The sequence below is a fragment of the Mastigoproctus giganteus genome, chromosome 6 (genome assembly GCF_048544385.1).
Source record: "Mastigoproctus giganteus isolate SK-2022 chromosome 6, ASM4854438v1, whole genome shotgun sequence".
Taxonomy (NCBI): Eukaryota; Metazoa; Arthropoda; class Arachnida; order Uropygi; family Thelyphonidae; genus Mastigoproctus; species Mastigoproctus giganteus.
In genome coordinates this window covers 19,246,619-19,274,286 of record NC_143580.1, presented here as the reverse complement: position 1 = coordinate 19,274,286, position 27,668 = coordinate 19,246,619, and the positions used below count along the sequence as shown (strand labels likewise).

Genomic DNA, 27,668 nt, shown 5'->3' with positions numbered 1-27,668 from the left:
AGCAGAATGCGACATCTATGTAAAAAATTAAAAGGTAAACTGCAGCCATTATCAGTCCACTGCCGGATGGAAGTCTCCTGAACGATTCATGTTGAGCGAGATGGACCATAATCTGCCACGGTGGTCCAGTGCGGGTTGGCAGATCGGCCGTGTTTAGCAGTCAGGTGTTTGAACCCCGGTCTATTCAAAGAGCAGGGGTCCCTCTGCTCCTGATCACTCGGCTATCGAGGCCTGTTACACATCTATATATGGCAGTGATAAAATGGAAAACATTATAGTCACCATGACTGTAGATCCCTATGGACGTTTTCAGACATCTAGTGGAGTCAATCTAGGCGAATAGCGGCTGTTATCCGTGAGGAGAGTAGTTCAACATGGTATTAGGTAGGTAGTCACAACTTAGTGATCACTGAGTATATATATACGAGGTCTATCTCTCTTGTGAATATATATATATATTTTTTTTTCTCGACTATCGCAGGCTCTGTTTGATATGCGAATAACTATAAAAGCCTAGCTGATAACTAACTAAATTTTGAATAATCTCATCGGCATTGAGTTCGCTCAATCCAGTCCAAGCCTTAAATACCTCAATCAAATAATAAAAACCTATATTGGTCACGGTACCTATGTACCATGACCAATATAGGTTTTTCTGCGGGCTAAAGAGAGAGAGAGGCTTATTCCCTTTTAGGTATATGTACCTAATAAAGTCTCCAGACGCTGCAATTTCCAGAACTGAAGTCTTTCTTGGTAACAGTTCTCCTTGATTTCTGGACACAAGAGCATTTTAATTGAAAAAGAACATTTTTTTAGGATCAGACTTAGTAAATTAAAAGAAGCAAGGATCCTTCCCTAACGGTACAAGAAACAAGGATGTTCAATAACTAGCGACTACAATTCACTGAACTCGACATACTCTTTCGAGTATTTTGTGATGTCACGTGGATTCGGTGTTTCAAAAAATAAGGTAACTCATGAAGTATGAGTAGCTTTTAGTCTGCATTGACTACTCGGCTGTGGTTGTATTTAAAACCATATTATTAAATGCGCGTTGAATGATATCCGTTTTCATCTCCAGGGCTATTTTTCTGCGTCAACAGCTGTGTTTCTATGTGAGCAGTGAAGGAATCACACACACACACACACACACACACACACACACACACACACACACACACACACACACACACACACACACACACCTGATGAAAGGCCAATTGTATCTCGCAAAATTAGTGTCTGAGTGACAGAAAGATGCAGCAAAACAAACTAACGCTTGTGTACCTACCACAAAAATTACAAAATAAAATTAAAAATAATAAAAATGAGAAAATAAAATGACCCCCTAGATTTTTAATTTAATTAAGAGGGTGTTTAAAAAATAAGGTAACAGCACGTCTTACATGAACTTGGAACCATATTTTTATACGAGGGTTACCTGTATTTTTTATTTAATTCATTTGATGTTACAAACTTTGACCCGATGCAGCAATACATCGAGGGGTATAAATTATAAGAATAACAGGATCGGCAGGAGCTAAAGTATTAGAAATCAGTTTTAGGATTAAAAATATTTGTTATCGTAATTAATAATTATAAAAGTGAATAATCAGATTGTTAATGTCAAGTTCAAAATAAGTGATTATTTATTTGCGAAGAGTTAAAAAGTAAATATATTAGTATGATTGTAATGATTTTCAGCGCTTTTTTCTGTGGAATATATTCTCAAAGTATGCTCCAGGAGATGAAAAATGGCTCGCCAAGTACCCTGTTAAGCCAAGAAAGTATCCAGTACTGCATGCTGAGTAGCGCGTTTATGTTGGTGGCTGATGCTGATTCATATCCCGGCGACGTCCAGAGCAACACACCTTGAACGTATTACATAAGTAGCTTTGGTTGGTGGAATTCTTGAAGTCCCTAGTGTCTTGAAGCTTCAGAAGTGTTGTTTATTTTATTACTATTCATTTTTGAGAAAAGTAATTTTGGGAGAATTTTCGGGATTGAGTTCGATACCCATGGTATCGAGGAAATTTGCAAACTCTTCTATTTCAGTGGAAGCGAGCTGAGACACCAAGTGAGAATTCTTTATCGCACTGAGTTTTGAAATTGTGAGTTGATGTTCATTAGGTAGTCAGCTTAGAAATGAATTTTTTGTGATATGGAATGAAGACGTTGTAAATATAGTACGTAGAACACTTTAGAATACTAGCCAGCTGGTAGGAATGTGACTGATATCGCTTTGATATCAGTCACATGGAGAAAGAATTGGTCTACGAATAAGGCGACACTGTATTCCTTGGGGCTGACAGTTCATTCCATTGATAAATTAGACAGATGCTAGCATTTAATTTTGGTTCACTGGTTATCTTCCATTTCCAGAAATCTAAGTGTGGAGATAGAACTTGAGAATCTTTATTGGGAAGTCTAGCCAGCTGGTAGGACTCAGGTCATTCGGTAGGTTTTTGCTTATTGTTGGCAGCATATGGAGAGTTTCCTCTGTTGAGAATCGCCCTCGTGGATAGCACAAATGGTAGAATCGCCATCCTCCCCCACATCAAGTGGGAAAGACCTCAATCAGAGTCCCGTCGATGACGTGAGGAATTTTTATGGACCTTTTTCGAAACGATTTTCTGTTTGCTGGAAGGAAAACCCGAGTTTCCGAGAGATAAAACCATGCTACCTCTCGCCTGAGAGGTAACATGGATTTAGGCCTACTACCTCAGCCACGTTGTGAAAAAGGCCATGAAAATTACTCTCATCATCGATGGGATTCGAACTCAAGTCTTTTACGCCCAGTGTGGGGAGGACAGCGATCCTACAAACTGTGCTACCATGAGGGCTGCGAGGTCTTGACTGGTATTTTTGTTCTAAGCTGTTCTTGTGCCTTTTGTGACTGTCCGAACGGATAGTCTGCGCGGCTAGTACAGTAGTATCGTCACCGTCCTCCCCACACACTGAGTGGAAAAGGCCTATATTTTTGACGGGTTCGATTCCCGTCGATGACGCTAGGAACTTTAGTGCGCTTTTTTCACTCCGTGCTGAGTTAGTCGGTCTCAGACGTAGATATCAAGGTTTCACCCACCCTCCCCCCCAGAAACTGGGTTTTTTTTCCGTCCAGCAAACAGGCAAATCGAACAGAGAACACACGCAATTTACAGACAAAATAAATAGATGGCCATGAAATCATTTACAGGGGACTCTAATATCATATATATATTTTTTTTTTCTCTACCGAACGGACACCTTTTTCTTTTGCTAATGATAAGCTGTTCACTCTCATCAACTCTGGGGACACTGCAGACTGTACAAATGCTTTAATCCAACAGAAAACCCGGAACTTCGAAACTTACTTGACTAGTTTTGATCTCCGCATAAAACCTGATGATAAGTCGAAGCAGTTGACTTTCTCACTCAAATGCAATCCATCAATGGTGCAACCCATTTTAAGGGGATCTGTATTATCTGCTCTCTAAGAATACACCGATTTAAGTGTTATTTTTGATTAGCTCTCCTCTCTAGCACACATAGATCACCTGCAAATTAAGTCTGCCAATTCCGGCGGTTGCTAAAGTAGCAACTTTCATCCATCCAAGACCAAGCTGTTGGGTGCAAATACAGCAAGGTCCGTTTCTATCCGGTCTTTTTCTGTGGCGCCGAAGTCTGGACATCAACTGTTACGATGCATCTTAGATTGATTTTCGCGGGAGAATTCTGACTGTTGAAGTGGGCCATTTGGAAATTTCGGCATCCCTCTGCATTAAGGACCACAGATGGCGGCAGCTCTTAAAGTCAGACGTCTTCCGGCCATCATTCATGAGAGAAGACGCCTCTTTGCTGTCAAAATAATGGTCGGAATCATTTCTGAACCAGACGTCTGGGCTCACTGCAGCTGGATAATCCAAAGCCCAAGCCTTAGGGCCAACCCAGTTCTTCAGGCCATGCGAAACTGATTAAAGTTATCTGATCGGTTCTTACCCATGTAAATGTTGCAGTACATACATTCCGTGGACTGCGATCTCTACAATTTGCAGTGGATAAAAAAATACAGGAATGTAGGAAGACCTTTTTCTATCGAAACCCTTTTGTCACTTGGGTCTATGGAGCAAGGTCTTCCTTGATACATAAACCCAGTTCACAAGGCAGTTGAACCTGCTCCCGAGGACTTCCCATGAAGGCAAAGGTTCCATCACTCCAGTGATCAAACATTTCTGCGCATTGCTGAGATGACTGGCGATCTAAGTATCGCTATTCGTGACTACCTTTGCTTTACCAGGAATAAACTGTGCATATTTCAGAACGAGACTGTGTTTGCTTTGATCCCATCATAAATAGCTGTGAAAGAAAGCGTAAAGTATCAAAACCTGACAGATTATGGTACCCCATCCTCGCCCCTCAATGAGTCTCCAAGCTCCTGTTGTTTTGCACTATAAAAGCACTTTACCCAAGACAATAATTTTACTTCCCAACACGCCGTTCTCTATTTAATCAACTTCCTATGTAAATTCGTTAAGGTTTATTCTCTAATGTGTAATCATATGGTTGTCTAATTTTTAATAATACTGTTTGTTTTCTTGAGTATTATTTAATAATACTGTTTGTTTCGTTGTTTGAGCAAGATTTCGAAAAAAATCTTGCTCATTCTCGCATTCAGTTTCACTCATGCATCATCCGTATGTTATCTGCCAACTTGCTTTATATCGTATGTACGAACACGTGATGCTAATACTGAAGACGTGATACATTTCATAAAAGGGTATTTTTACCTAATAAAGTTTCCACTCAGTGTATGAACGTCAATTCTCACTCTGGTGATACGAGTTGTGATGTGCACTGCATCGGAACAGCATTCTGATAAATATCACGTTATGATTTGTGGTATTTTCCGTTATATCATTCCGGTATATGGCCGTTATGTTTCTTGGAGATCCGTAGCGGACGAACAGCGATTTCTTCTAGCTTCCCCGCCGTTGTTATCTGACCTTTAGTTATTTTTTCTGTTGGGTTTCTTCCGAAAAAAGCCAACCTCTCAAGGTTTGCAAAGGGGGCTTCTACAAGCATATAACAAACAAATGCTACTAGGAAGCTTACAGTCGTATTACCGAACAATTCGTATGCCTGAAAAGAAACAAAAAAAGTTTAAATAAACATGATGGATTAGAGGAACCGATTAATATTCTTATTAATTTACTACTGACTGACACATCTTTTAAAATATGTTTTAGATCAGTATCAGAAATGTTCAGTCACAGCACAGAAAACGAGGCATATGGAGCGAACACCTACCATGTGCTAAGTGTTTAGTATTAGTAGTGGCAAATGATGCAAGTAAGAAAGCTTATACAGCATCACGAAAAAAACAAAACAAAACACACGTCTCACATCAACTGTCCATATTCTCTGAGTTTGTCTAGTTCTTCCTTAAATTTATTCAAACTTCCCACTTTCACGACACCAGATGATGGTTTTGTTCCAGCAATCAACTACCCTCTGGCTGAAAGCAAATTTCGGCACATCTGGCCTGCCTGCAACAATCTTTCCTCAGTTTAAATTTATACCACCTTATGTGTGTTGGCCGAGAAAGAGTAAGGATGGTATTAGCATTTAGCATACTCAGTCCATTCAAGCTTTAAACGCCTCAGTCAGATCTCATCGGCGGCCGGTTTCTGGTTGCTGCAATTTGCAGAACTGAAGCCTTTCTGATAAGGGCATCCTTTTGTTCCCTTCACCAATCTCTTAGGAGACGATACTCTGGAGAAGACAGGCTATTTCATACGTGTATAGCCATATATACCCACGATTCGCCACCCGCAATAATGGAACAAATAAAGTATGATTCAGCAGCGCCTCGTTAACGCAGATCCTGACATCCGAGAACTCGTCGTTCTCTGTGATCAAGTGTGGATGTGAAGCATAAACTTTTATCCCTCGACAAATGGAGTTTGGGATGATTAATAACTGTTTTCTGATTGTTCCAAGCTTTCATTTAGACATAAAATGAAGTTGGACATAGTGGCATAGTGTTTTGTGGAAGGCGCCCCCGGTGGTTTCCCACATCTGCACCATAGTACTCTGTGAAGAATTTACAGAATCTCTGTAAAAGCCAGAAAAAGTGTGGTGTCTGGTTTGTGACAGAGTTGTGCTGTGGTCTGTTGTTCTGTCTCTGGCTGCTTAGCCGCAAGGCCCCTAAGGGAACCCCACGTTGCCCGCCACCACCACTGGGAGGTGAGCCAGGCTGCCCATTATACTCTGGCTGGCCTCCGCCAGGGTTGCCTGAGCTTCCTGACGGAGACCAAAAAAAAAAAAAAAATATATATATAATAATAAAATAAAAAAAAATTATATAAAATAAAAAAAAAAAAAAAGGGAGAGAGAGAGGGGCATACAAGAATAGAGGATTTGAGGGGGAATGAATTTGGGTGGGTTGACAGTGGAGAATAAATCCACCCTAATTGGGCGAAGTATAGGAAAGAGTGTGGGTTTAAAAAGTCACAGGGGACAGGTGCCCCTGTGTAATTGTCAATGGCATAGTGCCTGTAGATCCCGCACTGAGGTCAGTGCCAGCAATCCCGCACCTAGATCGGTGCCAGCAGTATATCCTACCCATTTCGGGTTTGCGATGACTTAAATCCCGCACTCCAAGGAGCACCAGCATCCCGCACCTTGGATGGTGCCTGCAATAGATTCTACCCTATTAGGGTTTGCATGATTATGTCTGCGTTTTCCAGGGAAATAGAGAGTTATCCCACGCCGGTCCGGTTTAGTTCTTGGGCTCTGAGTTCTGCAATCTTAGCTCGCCTAAGAGCAAATGTTTCCTGCGCGTAGGTGGTTAATGCCTTATAGGTATGTTCCTCGAGTAGCAGAGTGGATTCTTGATTACGAGGGTTTCTCTGTATTGTGGTGAGGAATTTAAGCCTAATGTTGTCGTAGCTGGGGCATTCATACATGAGGTGCCCCCAGGACTCCTCTTCGCCGCAGTGGCAACGTGGATCATTCTCGATTCCCATGGCGGTCAGTTTTTGTTGGAAGGATCCATGGCCGGTGATGATAAAGGTCACATGGAGGCCAGGCGAAAACCAGGGTGGAGGTTCTGGGTGAGTTGAGCTTATGGATGGAAGGAATCGTTTTGTGATGGCCCCTTTTGTTGTAGTGTCCCAGTCATGTTGCCATATCTCTTGTAGATGTTGGGTTATATGAAGTTGGACATTTGGATACAAATTTGTATAAGACAATTTACATTGAAAGGACAGAATTCATTGGATATCTAGTTTCTGAGCAACACGAGCCTGTCACCACTCTCGCTAGTGGATGAACCCACCGCTTGGCAGGTATATAGGTACACTGCATCCCTGCATTCACGTAGACGGTAATTCAGTGTCAGTATGGATAAACGTCACGAGCTAACCGATTTTGAAAGAGGGATGATAGCGGGTGCCCGACTCATGGATCTCTCTCTATCGCGGAGGTGGTACAGAAATTGCACTATACCCGTTCGACAGTATCAATAGTGTATCGGCAATACGCCATTTCCGGAATAACATCTGAGCGTGGATAGCGCTGTGAGCAGAGAAACATGGTGGATGAACGTAGCCGTCGACATCTGTCTCGCATATTCAGCCAACCGGAGAGCGACAGTACAGTAGCACAAATCACCGCCGACTTCAAAGAGGGTGGTACCAGAAACGTCTCCCCCAAGACCATCAGGCGATCATTAGCCGCATTAGGTTATGGGAGCCGCCGAAACACCAGAGTGCCATTGCTAAAACCAGGACACAGGACTCTATGCCTCAACTGGAAGAAAGAACATCGGCACTGGCCCTTGGATGATTTGAGACGGGTGTCCTAGTCCGATGAGTCCCGTTTACAGTTATTTCGAGCTCGCACGGGAGGGTGGGTATCTGGCGGAAATCGCACGAAGCTATGCAACAAATGTCAACAAGGAACTGTTCAGCAGGTGGACGGTCCGTAATGGTCTGGGACGTGTTCAACTGGCACACGTTTGGACCGCTTGTACGTCTTGCACCCTTTCAGACCATCTGCATCCGTTCATGGTCATCGTGCACCCACAGAGCAATCGACTCTTCCAGCAGGACAATTAGCCTCCCTACAGAGCCGTAGTGACGAGCATTAGTATTAGTAGAGGCATATGATGCAAGAAAGCAGGCTTATGCAGCATCAGCCAAAAAAAAAAAAAAACCACTTCCACTTCACCCCTCCATTCGTTCGAAATACCTGTCCAGCTGAGCCTTAAATTTATTTAGGCTATCAACTTCCACGACAAGGGATGGAAGTCTGTTCCACCAACCAACTACCCGCTGGCTAAAGGCAAATTTCCGCACGTCTATCCTACATCTGTCTTTTCTCAATTTGAATTTATGCCCTCTCAGGTGATTATTCTGAGCAAGAGGAAGCATCCCATCTATCAGATCACCTCGCTGGTGCCTAGTCTCCAGACACTGTAATTTGCAAAACTTAAGCCTTTCTTCGTATGAGTACCCCCTTGTTCCATTCACTAATCTTGTTGCCCTTCTCTGTACTCGTTCCAGCAGCTCTACATCATTCTTGAAATGAGGCCTCCAGACACGTATACAGTACTCTAGGTGTGGCCTGACCATTGCCTTATACAAGGGAATAATCACCTCCTTATCCCTGCTAGAAAAACTCTGTATGTCATTAACAAGACACCATACTGCATAAAATTCTGTATGTCATTGACAAGACACTCTTGCAGCCTGTCTGCACTGCTCAGAGAACTTCATATCTGCCTGCAAAATTACCCTCAGGTCCTTTTCATTCTCTACCACTGTCAGTGTAGTACCACAGAGTTGATACGTTGCTCTGGGGTTGCTGTTTCCCATATAGTACTTTAAATTTGTCAATGTTAAACTTCATTTGCCACCTCTCAGCCCATCTGACTAGAACATGGTTCGAAGAGCATTCCGCAGATTTTACCACCATGAAATGGCCTTTCCATTCATCGGACATGAACCCTGTGGAGCATCTTTGGGATTCAGTGGAAAGGTCCGTTCGAGCTTTGGATCGTCCACCAAGGAATGCGACGGAATTATGGATAGGAGTGCAGCAAGCATGGATGAACATACCTGTGGAATACTTTCCTGAACTAGTGGACTCAGTGCCTCGCCGTGTGACTGCCCTTATCCGGGCGAAAGGTGGGTCACGTGTTACTAGGTAGGTATCCTATGATTTCTGTCCACTTAGTGTACGATGTGCTAACATTGTTATCTTGAACATTTATTGGAAAACCGAGGTTTAGATTGAGAACGAGATTTCAGGGTAGAATTTTGGTCAGGCAAGATAACCCATTAACAAATCCATGCTGTAACTGCAGTATAACACTGTTTTGCTGTATAGATTGTCCTCCATTAATTTTTTAACCAGTGACTCCATTACTTTCTCTGGAACAGAAGTGAAGCCAACAGGTCTGTCAAGGCACCTTTTGATCCACACCTTTGAAAATTAGGGATAGATTCGCACAGATCCAGTCGATATGGATCTCCCCTGAATCCAAGGATGCTTTCATAATCAAGCTAGATGTGTGCTAACCTCTTTTTCTGCTTCCTTTAATATAGAATAATTTTATACAGTACATCCAACCCAGGTACTTTTTTGTACAATTGTCTTCAACAATTTCTCCTCCACTTTCTTTCGAGTTATCTAAAAATCATTCAACTCCGCTTCAGAATTTGACTCTTTTCTGGCATCACCATCCGTAAAAATTCCTGATATGTGAGTGCAGACGCAAAATATCCATTCAGTTTGTCTGCAACCTGAGCATGATCGTAAACAGTAAAACCAGTGATATCTAGTGGACAAATGTGATTCGTCTCCTTCCTTCTAGTGTTTGCATAAGAAGTCTGCTGTTTATATTTGCATCTTTGCCAGAGATCTCTCGTTATATGCCTTAGCTTGGCTATCCTCCTTTGGGACATGATTGCAGATTAGTTTATATATACCGTACGCTTCTGTATTACCTAATAATTTATATGCACCCCATTTTTCTTCTCTGCCACAAGTCTCTTCAGTTCATCTGATATCCATTTAGGTTTTAGCTTTGAACACTATCTCTCAGTTGGTATAAAAGCCTACTAACTTTTACGATTTCTTCCCTGAATGCTTTCCATTCAGAATTTCTGTTGGTAGCATCATCTTAGTCCTCTTGTGTAGAAGTCATAAACTGTCTGAGAGCACTGTAGTCACCTTACTAAAGCAAAAGCGCTTCCCATTACCCATAAAGTAGTTACATTTTAAAGTAAATTTCACATCAATATAATGTGATAGCTACCACCTAGGGCCCTCGTAGGTAGTACAACTGGTATAATTACCGTCCTCCCCCTCACCGGGGTAGAAAAGAATGGAGTTCAAAACCTGTCAACGACGCGAAGAATTTTTACGGGTATTTTTCACAACGTAGCTGAGTTAGTCGGTCTCAGGCGTAGGTAGCATGGGCCTCACAAGCACTAAGAACCCTTTTTGTGAGGAGAGGAAATGGGACATAAGATATTAATACTATAAACTATATAAATGTTCAAATAATAACTATTACTACCTACCATATTATATTCGCTGAGCACGAACTTTTCCTTTGTAAGACCATATCGGACCGAGAGAACAGGCCCATGCACCAGATAGGTGAAAAATGTTAATCGACTTACCACAGCCAAGATATGGGCGGACAGCAGTTTTGTTATTATACCTGTTAAGACAACGAAAAGGCAAATATAAATCACATTAAATTTTCTTTATTTACAGAGTGTGAATTTATTTACAGAGTGTGAATTCAGAAATGGGCTTTTTAAGGGATAACGATTAAGTTAAGATTTTAAGAATACTTTGATAGTGAATCTGAAAAGAGCAATAATGGGAAAAAATTCTTGATGAATATGAGGAAGTGGCCTTGTAGACCAAGAACATGGAGATCACATTCCGCGCAAGTTTTGTCAGAATTATCGTTAGTTCTAAGTTTCAGATTTAATGGTTTCACTTTGGGTTTTCTCTTCATGCCTGGTGTGCGATCTGATGGTTGTGTAGCTCAGAGAAACTGAGCTACACAACCATCATCATCATAGAATTTCTTCTGTTCTCACACCTAAACTAACTCGGTCCCTTTGTTATCCCCATTTGAAACAACAGACCTACGGTAGAAAGCAGTGGTGTCCATATTTAGAACAGCTACAGTATCTATATCATAGTCCCTCTGTCTCCCTCCAGTGACGCTCTCGTGGGTAGCACAGTTGGTAAAATCGCCTTCCTCCTCACACCGGGTAGAAAAGACTTGAGTTCGAATCCTGTCAATGATGAGAGGAATTTGTAATGGCATTTTTCGTAACGTGGCTGAGTTAGTCGGTCTCAGGCGAAGGTGCTTTCTTTTTCTCCCGGAAGCTTGGGTTTTTAGACTACCCTTTCTTTCGAAAGCGCTCTCCTGAATTCAGTGGGAAGGAAGAAAAGTTGGTACCCAGGTTACATTTTATTGATATTATTATATAAAACAGCAAAGCGAATAACAATGTATAATAGTTCGAGATAAAAGAACATGAAAAATTAAACATAATAAATATGTATCACCAAATAGGTGATACATATTCGAGAAAGTGGAGTAACGTCATTTTAAACATCAAGTTGGTAAATTTGGGATCATGGTACTGGTCTGGCTTTACCAGCGTTGTATTCACTGAATGTACAGTTTGTGATGTCACTATCAAGTCTTTTAAAGTTGGATATCCGCTAATTAAAGAGTCAGTTATTGTATATTCATATTTTATAGATTTTCCTCTTCTGGTGTTGTGGGAAGTCATAATTGATGCTCAGTAGATATTGAAACTTTTGGCAGCTTAAATTCATTTAGGAATAGTTGAAAGTCATCGATATCTTCTTGCCATGTGGCCGCACTGGATAATTGCACATTGTCCTGCACAATTTGGTTGCATGGTGGTGTAAGACTCGTCTTACACCACCATCCAAATAAATTTTCAGGTTACTCCGTTCATTCTTTCTAGGTGGGGCTTCAGGTAGCAAGTAGTGTTTTTCACACTTTATTTTTGAAACAGTATTTATGGCACGCAAATATTTACAGTCACATACCTGCCTGATTTGTAGAACAAAGCAACGTGATCCAAGCCAGTGCTGCACACCAAGCCATTCGATGAACACCTGTATAAATTGCACTCACAATAGGAGAGGGAGGATTACCCCTTACTGCTTCGTATGGTCCATACATGACACAGAATGCAACTGTTACAGCGAGACAGGAACCGAGGATACGAGAAACCTGTAGAAGAAGTATAACATTTTAATGAGTTTCAATAAATTATTTAGATTAAAATCCCAATAATTCGGACTAATAGGAAAAAGAGTAGTCCAAATATAGAATATAACGACATGTAAATAATTTGAAGTCGTATTCATAAAAATAGTAATATTTATTCCCAATCGAATACCATTTGTCAGTTTAGCATTGACATCACTTATCATTCTCCTCTAATAATTGATCTAATCTTTCCACAAATTTATTCAAACTACAACCTCTACAACATCAGGTGAAAATTTGTTCAACAATCAACTATCCGCAGGCTGAAAGCAAATTCCGCACATCCTGAAAATATCCGACCTCAATGAGAATTGATACCACCTCGTGTGCATGAGCAAGAGGAAGGATTCCATCAGCATTGAGCTTACTCAATTCGAGAACACCTCGATCAGATCATCTCGCGGATGCCAATCTGCTGGCTCTACACTTTGCACATCTGAAGCCTTTCTTGATAAGGTGCCCTCGTGTTTCCCTTACTAACCTCGTTGCTTTTGTCTGCAGCCATTTCAATAGTTCACATCCTTTCTAAAATGAGGCTTTAAAACCTGCATGCCATGCTCAAGATGCAGCTGAACCGTTGCCTTATACACTGAGTGGACAGATGAAATCTTGGGATACATACCTAGTAACGGGTAGGCCCACTTTTCGCCTGGATAAGGACAGTCACACAGCGAGCCAATGTCCAATAGTTCACGAAAGCGTTCACAGGTATTTCCATTCATGCTTGCTGTACAAAGGATACAAAGCTCGAACGGACCTTTCCACAACATCCCAAAGATGCTCCACAGGGTTCATGTCCGGTGAACGGGGAGGCCATTTCATGGTGGTAAAATCTGCGGAATGTCCTTCGAACCATGTTCTAGACACCACGGCTCTGTGGGGAGGCGCATTGTCCTGCTGGAAGAGTCCGTTGCCTGTGGATGCACGATGGCAACGAAGAGGTGCAGATGTTCTGCAAGGATGGACACATAACCTGGGCCGTTCAGAGATGCTTCTAGACCTACCAGAGGTCCCAACGTGTGCCAGTTGAACATGCCCCAGACCATTACCGACTGTCCACTTGCCTGAACAGTTCCTTGACATGGCAAGTGCATAGCTTCGCGCGGTTTCAGCCAGTTACGCACCCTCCCGTCTGCTCGAAATAACTGAAAACGGGACTCATTGGACCACGAGACCAATCATCCAAGGTCCAGTGCCGATGTTCTTTCGCCCAGTTGAGCGTAGAGTCCTGTGTCGTGGTGTTAGCAATGGGACTATGGTGGGTCGGCGGCTTCCATAACCTTTTGCAACTAATGATCACCTGATGGTATGGGTGGAGACGTTTCTGGCACCTCTTTAATTGAAGTTGGCGGTGATTTTGTCACTGTCGCTGTCCGGTTGGCTGAAACAATGCGAGAGAGACATCGACGGCCACGTTCATCCACCACCTTTCTCCGCTCACAGCGCTGTCCAAATGTTATTCCGGAAATGGCGTATTCCCGATACACTCTTGATACTGTCGAACAGGGATATTGCAATTTCTGTACCACCACCGCGATAGAGTAACTCTTTTTTTTTTTTTTTTTGTTAGTTGTTGGCGCATCGGCTTCTGTGGCCATAATGCACCTCCCAAAGTTTTTGCATTTACTCTGATCGGGATTCGAAACCGCGGCAGGCACTTTACCCACTCGGCTAGCCCCGTCGGCATAGAGTAACTCGTGCGTCAGGCACCCAGTATCATCCCTCTTTCAAAGTCAGTTAACTCACGACGTTTCTCCATACTGACATCGAATTACCGTCTACGTGAATGCAGTGTACCTATATACCTGTCAAGCGTTGGGTCCTCCCACTAGCGAGAGGGGTGACAGCGTTGCGTTGCCCAGGAACCAGGTATCTCGTGATTCCATCCTTTAAGTGTACAGCAGGATAATCACCGTGTTGTACCTCCTACAAAAGTTCAAGGTGGAATTTAATTGTCGGTTGGTTTTTTTTTTTTTTCCCCAATGCAAAAAAAGTTGACTTCCTTACATAATTTAGACGTGCCGATACTAACCAGTACTAGAAACAAGTTTCTCAAAATTTTATTTTAGCATTTACTTTCAAATACTGGAGTCAACGCATTTATACGATTATTAAGAACCACGTGTATTATTTAATTTTAATGGAGACATATTTTGGAACTTAGCTATATACAGAAACTTTAAATAACTAAATGTTTAATGTTCTTACCAATTTTAATCTGATATCTTTATTCGTAGTGATAAAGTAGGACAGCAACGTCCCCATAAAATAAGGACCCAGATGAATGTAAGTTTTTAAAACTGTATCTTCAACCATTTGGAAATAATATCTGCAAGAAAACAATACAGGGAACTCATAAGAAAAGTTACTTGACTCAAAAGGCTGTTTTTGAATCAAAGTTCACTTTAGAATAATCTGCGCTAGCTTAAAACAGCTGAATGGATATTAAGCTCTAAATTTAAAACAGTTTTATGGCATGTGTGATTGTATATTCTTATTTTACGTGCATTACGAATTCGTTTCTTCTAAGAGTTTGAAGATTCTTTAATCTCTTATGCGTTCAAAGGCAAACTGAACATTATCAACGTGGAACCCAACGATGTTTGCGCCACCACCCAGCCACCCACATAATCATTGGTCTGCAGCAGTATTTATTAGGAATTTTCATATTAATGTTGGCTAGGATGTTGCAGTTTCAGTACCCATCATCCAGTGATTGTTAATCCTTCTTGAAGTTGGTAATGTTGTGTGTTTTATGGTTGCGGGTGTTTAGGGACCACTTTGCATATAGTGCAGGGTGAAAAATCCTAATATAAATCATGGGAAAACCCTGCTCATCTCGCCTGAGATTAGCTAACTATGGCCTCGGTGGAAGAGGCCTCTTCTTGAAGTATCTTTAATATTTGTAGAGCTGAATTCGAAACACGGACCCCTCTTTGTCAGATTCCCTCATCATGAGGGAACATTCCTACCTCCAAATTTTTCCTCCGCATATAGAAAAGTTTGTTTTCTAGCGAAGGTGCACAAACAACTATCTCTTCTTTCCATCAGAACAAGGAGAGTACTTGTGCAAACTAATTATTGATATTGGATTCTCATCAATGACCCACACATGGATGTATTTTAAAGGAAATAGGCGAATCAAACTCTTCTGTAGTGTGATCCAGATTTGTGGAAGCGTGGTCGGAAGAACTGCTGAATTCTCTTTGTAACAGTCCATTCTTACCAAAATAAACAGAGAAATGGAGAAAAAGAACACAATGCGATTTTTGGGGTAAATACAATCTAGAAATACGTTGTATGTCAATGCACAATTGAAATGGAAATCGCTGACGAAATTAGGTCACAGAATTGAACACACTTTTTTATAATTAGTCCATTTGGCCAAAATATGTCGGATCCTTGACAAAGGAGAATTAGTGGAGAGTAGAACAATGGTGTTGGTGAACTACTAATGGCCATCTTGACCAATGAAAGTGAAGGGAGGGATCACACCAACAACGGAAGGATATTTTGAGTATAAATTATCAAAAAGATAAATAAATAAATAAAATGAATAAACGTTGAGCGTAAATAAAAGAGGCCGTACAGTTGTCTTACAAAATTTCATATAATTACTGTCTGCCTCACATCGGGTGTCAAATGTCCAAGTACGAATCCCATCAGTGATGCGAGGAATTTTTAAAGGCTTTATTCACAACATGAATTTTCATGTTTATAGTAACAACTAATTAAGTCACAGCACTTATGAATATCAACCAGTGTACCAAAGTTAATATTATAAATTAGTATCCTAACAAGTATAGTAGGAAGATGGTTTAAATTTTAATATTGAATAGAACTGAGAGGGAAGGGGAATGAATCGAATGGTAAATTAAGTCGTTCATCGAAACCTGTTAAAAGGATTGTTTATTGAATTAAAGTCATAAGCATAGATAGAGCATGACATTGAACTGGGTTGTTATATGACTGACTCTGGCCTTTCTGCTAATTGCACAAGACTTTTCACCTCCTTTGGATTTTTTCATCAACGATTTGTTTCCGAAGAGAGGGTCGTCGTTGATTGGATATTATTTAGTTACTGAATCAATCTCGATACGCCAGAGACTCAGTCTTACGTGAGAATCCCAGAAGGGTTGCAGTTTCTGAGATACTAATAACGGCACGTCAGTGTTGACCATCATGCCATGTTCAACATCACTTCGCTTAAACTTTCGTCTTAGCCATTCTTGCACTGAACTGCACCTGCAACATCCTGCAACATTGTCTGCCTACCTCCATTATATCGCGTGGTACAAACGAATTATGCTGTTACCGAAGGAGCTCTCCATTTCATGAAAAGTGAAAAGGGATTAAGCAATGAGGTGTTGAGGTTAAAGGTTCAATGTCAATTGATACAATAAAATGGTCAGTGAATACTGTAAATTACCTATTAATATGCCTCTATTTACCTACTAATACCATAAATGATACTTTTAATACGCTTCTTGTGAATAGGTCCTCGTTTTGTCATATTCTGTTCCTTCTAGCTGATATTGAGAGTGCATGAATTTTGTGTTTTGCTTTTAACTGATACTGCCATCTGGATGTCACATGAACCTTCAATTAACCGTTCCTTTTTAGGGTGACACCCCAGTACATTTCGTATAATGATTTATATTAAAAGCGTTTAATATAAATCATTGGCTGAAACCCATAGAAATGACAGAGAACATGCTTTAACAGTTGATGAGAGAAAGGCGATTCTTAAATGGTACTGGAAATATGAAAATCTTGTAGAGATCCAGCATGCATGGGGAAAGACAATATGAAATAAGGTTGCCTTTTTCGTCAACAATAACTCGTCTGCGTGATAAATTTGAGGACCATTGAACTGAACACAACAAAAAAAAAAGCAGTAGGAGGAAAAGGACGCCAAGAAGAATCAAAAACGTTGAAGCTGTCATGAAAACATTTGAATGTTCCCCACAACAAGGGGAACATGGAACATTCAAATTCAAGTCAACATGACACTGTTTACAAGAATTGAATTAATCGAGCTTTATAAGAATTTTAAAGGATACAAAGTTGAAGCCTTTTAGACCTCAATTACTGTATGCAATACAGGTAGCTGATCCAGATCGACGAATATAATTTTGTGAGTGAGTTATTGTCATAAAAATGGCGTAATCGGCGCTTTTGATAATGCAACTGTATGGTCAGATGAAGATTTGTTCAAACTAAATATTTGAGTCGTCACAACTAGGTTTACGGGGCCATTGAAAATCCTCACTTGACCTTGCAAAAAGATATTAACCTGCCAGGGATGACTGTGTGGATGGGATTCTCCTCTCGTGGGATTATCGGACCTTACAGATTCAGTGGCACTGCTACTGGAGAGAGTTATCTTGAAAAGTTTAGTAATTATGTAAAAAATTCTAAGGAATTAATTCTGAATCACGTTTGCAGCTACGGTGTTTTTTCAAAAGGATGGCCCATGTCCACATTTTCATACTACTGTCCTTGATTAGGCCTCCGTAGCCTAGTGGTCAGGAGCGGGAGTGCAGTAGCACACGCTCTTTGAGTAGACCTGGATCCAACCCCCTGACTGCTAACCCGCACTGGACCAGCGTGACAGATTATGGTCCATTTCCCTTCAACATGAATTGTTGAGGAGGCTTTCATCCTTCAGTGGATTCATAACGGCTGCTGCTTACCATTTTTTTTATCCTTGACTATCTGTACAGGAAATTTCATGGATAGATCGCAGGGGGAGAGGGAGCTTTGAATACTCTCAAAAGTCTATGGACCTCAGTCCCGTAGATTTTTTAGCATGGGATACTTGAAGAATAAGGTGTACACTCAAAACATTGGACTGTCTCTGGATGGCGATACAGCTGGAAACACGCAAAATTTCAACTGACTTTTGCCACTGTTTTATGTAGGAGTGGTGGAAAAAGTTGTCGTTTATGCATGTGTTCCGGAGGAGGACATTGAACATCTTAAATGAGGTTTTCTTTAAAATAGAAGCCAAATATGTAGGTCAGCTGTTAGAAAACAAAGTAATTAAATTTATTATCAGATTCACAAATTACGGATTGTTAAATGAAAACAGTTCGTGATAATGAAAAGAGACATACTTACTCATCATGAGGAATTGAAATCGTTGGGATCGGGAGATAATTATTCAAGTAAGATGTTACTCCAACGGCCACGCTTCCGCCCAAACTCAGGAGAATGGCAATTATAATTCCTATCAATGGTTTTCTAAAAGAAATTTTGACATTTTATTATACACTTTTACAAATTATTAGAAAATATACACTCCTTTACTGAACTTAAGCATCATCTAGTTACATATTTTTCACATATTTCGTTAAACGTTCAATTAGCAGGTCATTACATACTCAAAAGATGGCTTATTTCACATACTAATACCAATTAATGTGGTCTGACTTTAAAGCGACGTAGTTGCTGATATTAGCCTTTCAGCAACTACACTTTGAAGTCTTTTTGATATCTTTTTGGATGAATGTGCCTACATAATATACGTTCTTTCAGAGGGGAAAGGTATTTTCATCCCAAACAGACACATCAACCATGCTATATGTGGAATTTCCAGACACAGCATACTGACATCTCATAGCATTAGTTGCCCTTGCATAAATTTGATGGAACTCCTTAAAATTGTCATATATGCCATTAAATTTATATTTTGAGCAATGCTTCAAGTTCGAGGCTCACTAATAAAGTATGTGGTACAGGAACACGAAGAAAACTAGGCCTATATCTCACTAACGAAGTATCATTAAGCACCATAACAGCAGTATGCCGTTATGGTGCTTAATGATACTTCGTATATATGGTAATGATAATGATATTTCTTATGGTCTAATCGTTGGTGCTATGGTAATTTTTGGAGCCTCGGTTGTATTTGGTATTCCTGATGAACTTGGAACATTGTCCAAGATATTGCGCAGATGAACTAACGTTCCAGGAGCCGCCGAAACAATATGCATACATTGTCCAAGATATGAATTCATGAAAAAATTTCACACTGTAATACCAAATTGGTACTTTATTAATGACTATACGCCCATAAAGTGGAAGTATTTATGACTATAAGCCCATCATCTAAGCTGGTGTAATACGCATCTGTATTTCATTGATAATCGGATAGACTTTTATGTTCTTATAAGACTTACCTGTAGAGAGGGATTAAAACCACCAGGGAGAGGATATGGATTTGGAAATCTGCACTTAGGTACCAAGTATGAACCATGCACTAGAAAAAAAGAAACAAAAAGAACGTAAAGAGTCCTCCTTCTATATTCATGTATTTTTAATTTTGTTTTATTCTCTAACTTACGCGCGTTCTTTCATATTATACATATCAATATATTTTACAAAATTCAACAGCGATTTTAAAAAGGTGTTTTCTTCTTAAATGTAGAAGCATTATATCAGTTCCATGCACAACAAAGATTGACAGATTTCTATCTCTATGTAATTAAGAAGGTAGTATCTTTTTAAAAACGAAGATTCAACGTAGTCATTGGATACCTCGGTATATTTTGTTTAATACTTTAATACAGCTGACTTAGTGTATTTGAAATTTAAACTTACGATATCGGGCCACTTGAGCCAGTTGCTGAAATACAGAAGGTTCACCCACCAGTTCTTGTAACAGGCCTTCAAATCTTGGTCTACCACGTTATGCCAATTCGGGCCACTTGACACCCACGGTAAGAAGAACATCATTCCAGTTGTGAACATTAATGCCGGAGTCAGCCTGATGGGTAGAAATATATTTCAGTATATACCATTTTTGGCAAACTGAGACATAAAATTAAGCGTCATGGTCGTCGTATGATTATCATGGTTCTAAATGAAACTTAAATGAAGCAATTAAATCAGAAAATAGAAAAATTTCTTCGTTACCTTCTGTGAACAGTTTATCTCCTTCTTACTTGCCTCCCTCCTCCATTCTGCATTTTTACTACACGTTGTCTGTTGTCACCTGTCTATGATTATGACCACACGCTATTCCATCTCGTTGTACATGATAAGCTGGGATTTTCTGATAGTATGAAATATGAGTTCGAGGAATATAAATTACTGCCAGTAGAACTTGCGTTAATATAATCTTTGTTAATTCTAGAAAGATAACTCACGCTATGAATTTTGTTTTTCAATCAATTCAGGATAGCGAAAGTGCTGAAAATACTTTATTAAATTACCTAAGTACCCCGTACCTTGTGTACATCTGCAATTCTTCCGAGAGACTATAAGGAGGGACTGAAAACTTTCTAGATTAACTCAAAACTTGAGGGACTCTGCAAGGCTTTTTGGGGCGAAATTTTCATCAGCGTGGTCTTCTTGTAGATAGAAGGAATCTATTTTGTACAGGGGGACACTTGAATAAAAGTAGTGTAAGGGACTTACACTACTTAATATACGCGTTGATTTGTTATAAGTAGAAATAACTGTTGCACACATCTCAAGGAATCATGTGTATTACCACAATAGCCGATATTGGCAATATATTCCTAGGTTAGTGAAATTTCATGTGAGCGGAAAGTTCATGCGAAGGGAAACAAGCTTAAATAACTTCAAGGGATGTGTCAAGGTAGTAAAATATAAAATAACTCTTGGTCCTAACTGTGTATTCATTAATGCAAAGAGTGTCTTCAATAAAATCAGTGAATTCGAACTCCTAGTTAGGACAACTAATGCTGAAATATTAAGGCTAACGGAAACGTTGTGCCAGCCAGAAATATGGGATGATGAGTTTCACTATGGTATGGACAATGTATTTAGGAAGGATAGGGAAAAAATGGAGTTGTGTGGTCATGCTTCTTATCAGAAACATCCTGAGTTCGACAAAACCTGTCCGAAAAGTTACTCATGCTAGTACAGAACGTGTGATGTGAGTTAGCTGAAAGCAACTGTGTAATCTACTGGTCAGAAGGTTGTGAAGATTATAATGAGAGCCTCTATATGCAAATGGAATGGGTGAGCATGCGTGAATGTCTCACTAGGGATGATTCCAATTATGTCCCTAATTGACTAGAGCAAGTGGGAGGGAAAATCGCAATAGGTGAGTTTCCCTTCCACTAAAATATTCTAGACCTGATGATCTCCCATGAAGATCATGGGGTCTCTTCATGGGATCAGGATCTTCATGGGATCAGGATCTCCCATGAAGGAGAGGGGTAGCAGTTAAAAGAATGGAATGGGTTTCAATTTCAAGAAAGGAGATTATGACAACTTAAAGTACTACCTCTACCTCTACGGCCTCTACCAACTGGGGAGATAGCTCACAGAGTGCAAATACTTTAGAATTATGGTATAGCTTTAAAGCAATAGTCACAGAAAACTTGAAAGCGCATATACCATTAAGAAAATATAGCACACGGACGAGTTAGTAATGGATGATTAATGAACTAGCTAGTTTAATATAGCACAAAAAGATGTTATAGAAAAGTTACAGAGCGATAAAAAGTACTGCGGCCTAATAACATCCACATTATTCTGTAAGAGCCACAAAAAAGGTTAGGCTAGCAAAGGCAGATTATGAGAAAGTACTCGTCGAGAGAACAAAGAATAGGGACAAGCGTTTTCTCCTACGTGAATACTAAGAATAAAAGAGCGAATCAGATCGACCTTTATTATAAATTTAAGAAATCCCTGCTGATGTTGGAGATAAATTGAACAGATACTTTTCATCGTCATTTACTGAAGAAAGAACCTTCGTGGTGAGGAGAAACTGTGCGAGTGAAGTCGGAAAGCATGAAATTAGCGATATCGAAATTTCAGAAGATTATTTATTAGAAAAGCTTTCAAGCCTAAAGATGAGAAAGGCCTCTGGGGTTGTTGTTGGCTTACACCTAGTAATTCTGAGGCAAGAGAGTGCATTGAATCAATGAGGTCAATCATGAAGTCATCAATAGATTCTGGAGTTATTTCTTCAAAGACCTCAAACTGGCCGGCCATGCCCAAAGAACTCTGTGGATTGGCAGACTTTAGCCTAAACGTTTGGAATCAGAGCATATAACAGTTTTTATTATTTTTTTTATTAATCATTGAAAAATTTACAGCAAAATATATTGAAATGATTGATGCTAATTTTTTATCAAAATATCCCCCACGAGATTTTATCACTGCTTTACACAGCCGTAGCATTCTGCCGATTAAATTTATAACGGTAACACTATTCTTGACTATTATTATTCCAAGCGATCCACAAGGTTCCCCAAAAAAATCGAAATTGGGAAGATGGGCAGACTTCACAGAATTGACAATCAAGATGATCCCAAAAAAGCTGTATTGGGTTAAAGTCAAAATTGAAATACCCTATCCCAGTGGTTTTCGACCGGGATGCCACAGCACCTTATGGTGCTGCAACAACATTCCAAGGGTGCCACGTAATTTGGGTTTATACTAAACTTATTATTATGAGAAATATATATATATATATATATTTTATTATAGATTTAGTAAAATAGGTACATGCTATTTAATCGTTTTTGAGTTAACTATGTTGGTAAAGGCCGAAAATATAAAACCTAAACCATATAAATGTAGACCAAATTATACCTGTAGATTAAATCAACCAAGTAACTCTAAAATAGCTGATACTGGCCTCCGTGGCCAAACCTAGTTAACAATATTAATTAACAATACATGTAATTATAATAATACAATACCAATTGTTAATTATAGATAATAGGATACACTGAAAGGGACTTTATCGAGGGCTAACCCTTTCAATATATCCCACCCATAATTATTATTCTTTTTGATATACCAGGGTCCCTTTCTATAAGGGACGGGAAGTTATGCTCCCGGTATTATCCTACGTACATTTGCAATAAAGCTTTTTCTTTACTTTTTACTATTGACTATCGAATCCTATTTTTCTTACCTCATGAACTATTAGAGCAATTCGAGGGGGATTGAGGTACTATTACTATACTTAAACCTTACTTCCGTGCGCCTTAATTTAGCTATAGCTTCTTTTGTACCAATCTATTTGAAAATTATAGATGGAAATTGGTTCTCTCTTCCTCTTTATTCTAAATAATTGCTTCTTCTAGTTTACTAGAAGAAGCAATTATTTAGAATAGCTGTCGGAGAATTAGAATAGCAATTATTTAGGATAGAATAGCAAAAAAAATTAGAATAGCAATTATTTAGGATAGCTTGTAGCTATCGGTGGGGCTAAATGTCATTCTGCCTGTTAACAGCTAAATTATTAACAGCTAATTTACCATCTGACTACTTATCAACTTAACCACTAAACTTTTAATATTTCATATTTGACCTTGTTATACAGGCATATGACAACAGATACAGATAGCTCTGTTAATTAAGAGTGGGATATATTGAAAGGGTTAGCCCTCGATAAAGTCCCTTTCAATGTATCTAAAACAGAAAACGAAGAACATTGCATTGTGGGATCTATTAATATGTACTGTCTCCTGAATAATATGTAAACTACCAAATTTCATTATGAGCACATGCTCCTTTAGTAACCAAACTTACCAAACATCCTTTTACCCCCGTCTAATGAATTTTCCGCCTAGAGTCAAATCTGTTTAACCATCTCCCTATCTACTAGTGAAAAGTATTATTAGTGGACAGCTTTCTTTAAGATTTACAGAAAAATTTAACATCGGTGGATAGCCAATGAAATTGGCCTGTAATCGTTTGGAAATTTTGGTTTATTGACTTTATAGTGGGTCTCCATATCACGTGAGGCATATCCATCCCGAAGATTTCTTAAAATATGTGAAGGCGTGGGTTGAGGATGTATGTAATGCAATGAGTAGGAACTGTTAAGTTCAGTAGTTGATTCTTAATTGGAAACTTGTCACAGCCGATGCTTTTTGATCTTTATAAAATCCTTTCATCCTGACAATATTGCTTCTTTTGGGTGTGAATTTGTATATCCTTGTTCGATTCAATGGAGCCACTCACTGTCCTTGAAATAGATATTAAGAGAAAATTTCGAATGCTATGTGAAATAAATTGCAAGATGGAGTGCCACTTGAAGTGGCTAATCAGTTTTGGGTATTTCTCACAAAATTTTACCACAGAAAAATCTGAAAAAAGTTTAATTATTTTGAATGATATTTCAGAGATATTCCACGTGGATTCTGTTCATATATGAAAATCAGTAATTCAAGAAAAGCTCCTACCTGAGATATCGCCTTGCAACAAACATGAAAACGTTCATTTTACCATTTCTAAATGACATATACAGCAAGGAGCCCCATGCCGTCAGAAAACCACTGAAATAAAAGATAAAAGTTATATTAACAGAAAGTTTAAACAGTATTCATGCAACTTAAACTATCTTACAGGTATGGGACACTTATAGATATATAAAAAAATAATAATAAAATAAAAAAAAACATATAGAAGTTAATAGTACATTGGCCGCCTTTGGCCATAATGAATGTTTCAGTTGATCATAGAAGACTCTCTACTAATTTTTTTTGGAGTTGTAACGTTGTGCTCCACTTTTCCTTGAAAGGAACAGTGAGCTCTACTAACAAAATGGGATGTCTTAATCATGTTCGGTTTCTGAAATCCAAGGTTATTCAGCTAGGTTGAGATCGACTCTTTATGCTGCCAATTAAATGTGCCCCTATTCTTTTCTTCAAACCACACGGTTCACAGTCTTTGATTTATGACATTGTCATGTTGGAAGGTGTTAAGAACGATTCGTAAAATTTCCACAAAGTAGGACGCACAGAATTGTCGCGAATGTATTAATGCAAGATGCCTCATTCGTGGTTCCTTGCAAAACCAGTAGAACTTCTCCGTACCACAAGAAAAAACCCGGACCACTCAACTGACATGCTACAGTATCTATGGGTGTCCTCCATACTCAACAGGCCCTTGTGGGGTAACACAGTTGGTATTATGATTTCCAACTGAATAAATAAATAAATAATCACCGTCCTTCCGAAACCAGCTGGAAAAGACCTTAGTTCGAATGCCGTCAATGACACGACGAATTTTTATGGTTTTTTTTTCCCCACAACGTGGCTGAGTTAATTGGTTTCAGGAGAGGGTAGCATGGTTTTTCACCCGCAAACTCGAGTTTTTCTTCCAACAAACAGCAAATCGACCACACACGCAATTTATAGCCATTATATAAAAGGGGGAGGGGGAGTTCAGAAAATATTCGTATTCACCCAGAAGTAGGTTTGATAGAAGATTGAAACAAACACCATGTACTACACTTTTCAACGTAGTCGCCAAACAAATATGACATATTTTTCCACCTCTCAATACCCTTCCGCAGGTCAGTTTTGTAGAAGTGCTCTGACTGTTCTTCAAACCACGACTCCACAGCAGAAATTACTTCATCGTGAGCACAAGTGTTTTCCACGAAGAAACGGCTTCAGGGTAAGAAATAGGAAGGAATCCGAGGGCGCAAGATCGGGAAAATAAACAAGATGCGACAATATTTCAGTTTTTCCTGGCATATCGACATTTCATGTGCGCAGTATGCCCTTCCTTTTTTCTGGTAAGGGATTAGAAGTCTAGGAACCCATCTAGCAGACACTTTATTCATATGCAACTGTTCATGGATGATATCCTCGACGATCCCTATACTAATTTGAAGTTCTGCAGCTAGTTCTAGGGCAATTTTCCAGTATTAGTGCCTCAATTTTTGCAACACTCTCTTGAGAAGAGTGTTGCAACTACTGTAACAGTAGTTGCTGGGCGTCCTGGGTTTCTTTATCATGCACTGATGTTTCTCCACATTTGAATTGTTTTTACCATTGTGCAACAACACTGTCACTTGGGCAGCCTCCTCCATAAACAGCGACTATTTCTTCGTGGATTGTTTTAGACGTTTTCCCTTGCAGAAAGAGGAACAGTATCATCATCTATATTCTACTTTATCCATTGTGATATTTCACTTCATTCAGCACTGAAAAAAAAAAAAAAAAAAAAAAACAGATGAATTGTCAGATCAAAACCAGAATTTGTGTGGTTGCTACAGAGATTTCAAGGTTCTCAAACAAACAATAATCATATTTCTATCACTACCACTTCTGGGTGAATACAAATCTTTTTTAATCCCTCCTCGTAAGGCGCAATATGGCTTAAGTTGCTGATGTGCCTAATATCCTACAACAATAGCCAACCAACCATACCAACACGTCCATTGGATCGTAAGAACCTGCGAATCGTCGTCCACAAGTCGCTCTCGCTGGTAAGCAAGTGGACATAATCACCGTGCTTCGCACACCGGGTGGAAAAGGCCTTAGTTTGAGTCCCTCCAACGACGCAAGGAATTTTTATGGACTTTTTTTTTCACAACGCAGCTATATTAGTTTGTCTCAGGCGAAAGTTGCATGGTTTTTCCGAGAAACTTGGGTTTTTCGTCCAGCAAACGGAAAATCTACCACAGAACACGCGATTTATGGATATATACAGGGAGCAATATGGCCTTAATTGCTGATGCTCCTGAAACCCTACAACAACAACAAAAACATAGGGGAATATGTATTAAAGCGCATTAACTGAAAAAATAAAAAAAGTGATTGGTAATTTAAAATGTGGTTTAATAAAACTTACGTAATGAAGAAGAAACTGTCTACGATCACATATGCATTATGCATATTGTACTTGGAGATGTCATTAAACCATTTGTTCATGGTGGTTGCATTTTCTATCAAAGAAAATAAAATAAAATTGGGGCGTTTTTAATAATCTATTACATGACAAATTCGGATTTAAAATGTTATAGAAATTCGGATTACTTAATGAAAAAGTAATTCTGTAATAGTATAATGAATGGTATAATGATGCATTGAAGAGAACTTATTCACATTTTCCAAAAGTATTAAACAGCTCTGATATTCCTATTGTTAGAAACGTGCTAATCCATTTGCTCTTTTGAATTTCGTAAAACCCACCGCCTTGTACGCTTTTGCACCCAACTTATTTCAACATTTCTTTTTTTTTTTTTTATGTAAACCACAAACACGAGAGGTATTAGAACCTACAGTACTTAGTACCGTGCTTGGGTTGGAGGTTGAGAAGACGAAAGAAGATATTTGTTGACATTAGACTTGAACTTCTGTAATTTTCAGGAAATAAGTATGAAGGAAGGTTATTCCACAATACAGCAGTTGAATGAATAAACGAGGAAGATGAAAAGTTGGTTCTGTGAGTTTGAAGTTGGACAGTAAATGAATGTTGGCTGGTGGCGGCACGTGTTCGAACTGTTTTGAAAGAGAGAGCTGGAATTACAGAAGCCAATTCGGAAGAACAGTGCCCATGGAAGTATCTGTAGAAGAGGTATGCAGCACAAACAGTATGTCTATGGGACATA

General features: G+C 39.4%; 1 protein-coding gene across 1 annotated transcript in view; it reads right to left on the bottom strand.

The window, feature by feature from the left end:
* Positions 1-4,632: 4,632 nt before the first annotated feature.
* The window catches only part of LOC150084033 (O-acyltransferase like protein-like), a 66,355-nt gene continuing 43,319 nt past the window's right edge, over positions 4,633-27,668 (bottom strand). The window contains exons 7-15 of the mRNA XM_090374998.1: positions 26,909-27,002; positions 24,508-24,600; positions 19,931-20,096; positions 19,510-19,589; positions 18,449-18,571; positions 14,534-14,654; positions 12,100-12,286; positions 10,572-10,714; positions 4,633-5,118 (exon numbers count right to left, since the gene is read on the bottom strand). Of these exons, the coding sequence (XP_090231124.1) occupies positions 4,894-5,118; positions 10,572-10,714; positions 12,100-12,286; positions 14,534-14,654; positions 18,449-18,571; positions 19,510-19,589; positions 19,931-20,096; positions 24,508-24,600; positions 26,909-27,002 (1,232 nt within the window). The 3' untranslated portion in view covers positions 4,633-4,893. The remainder of the gene's footprint in view (positions 5,119-10,571; positions 10,715-12,099; positions 12,287-14,533; positions 14,655-18,448; positions 18,572-19,509; positions 19,590-19,930; positions 20,097-24,507; positions 24,601-26,908; positions 27,003-27,668) is intronic.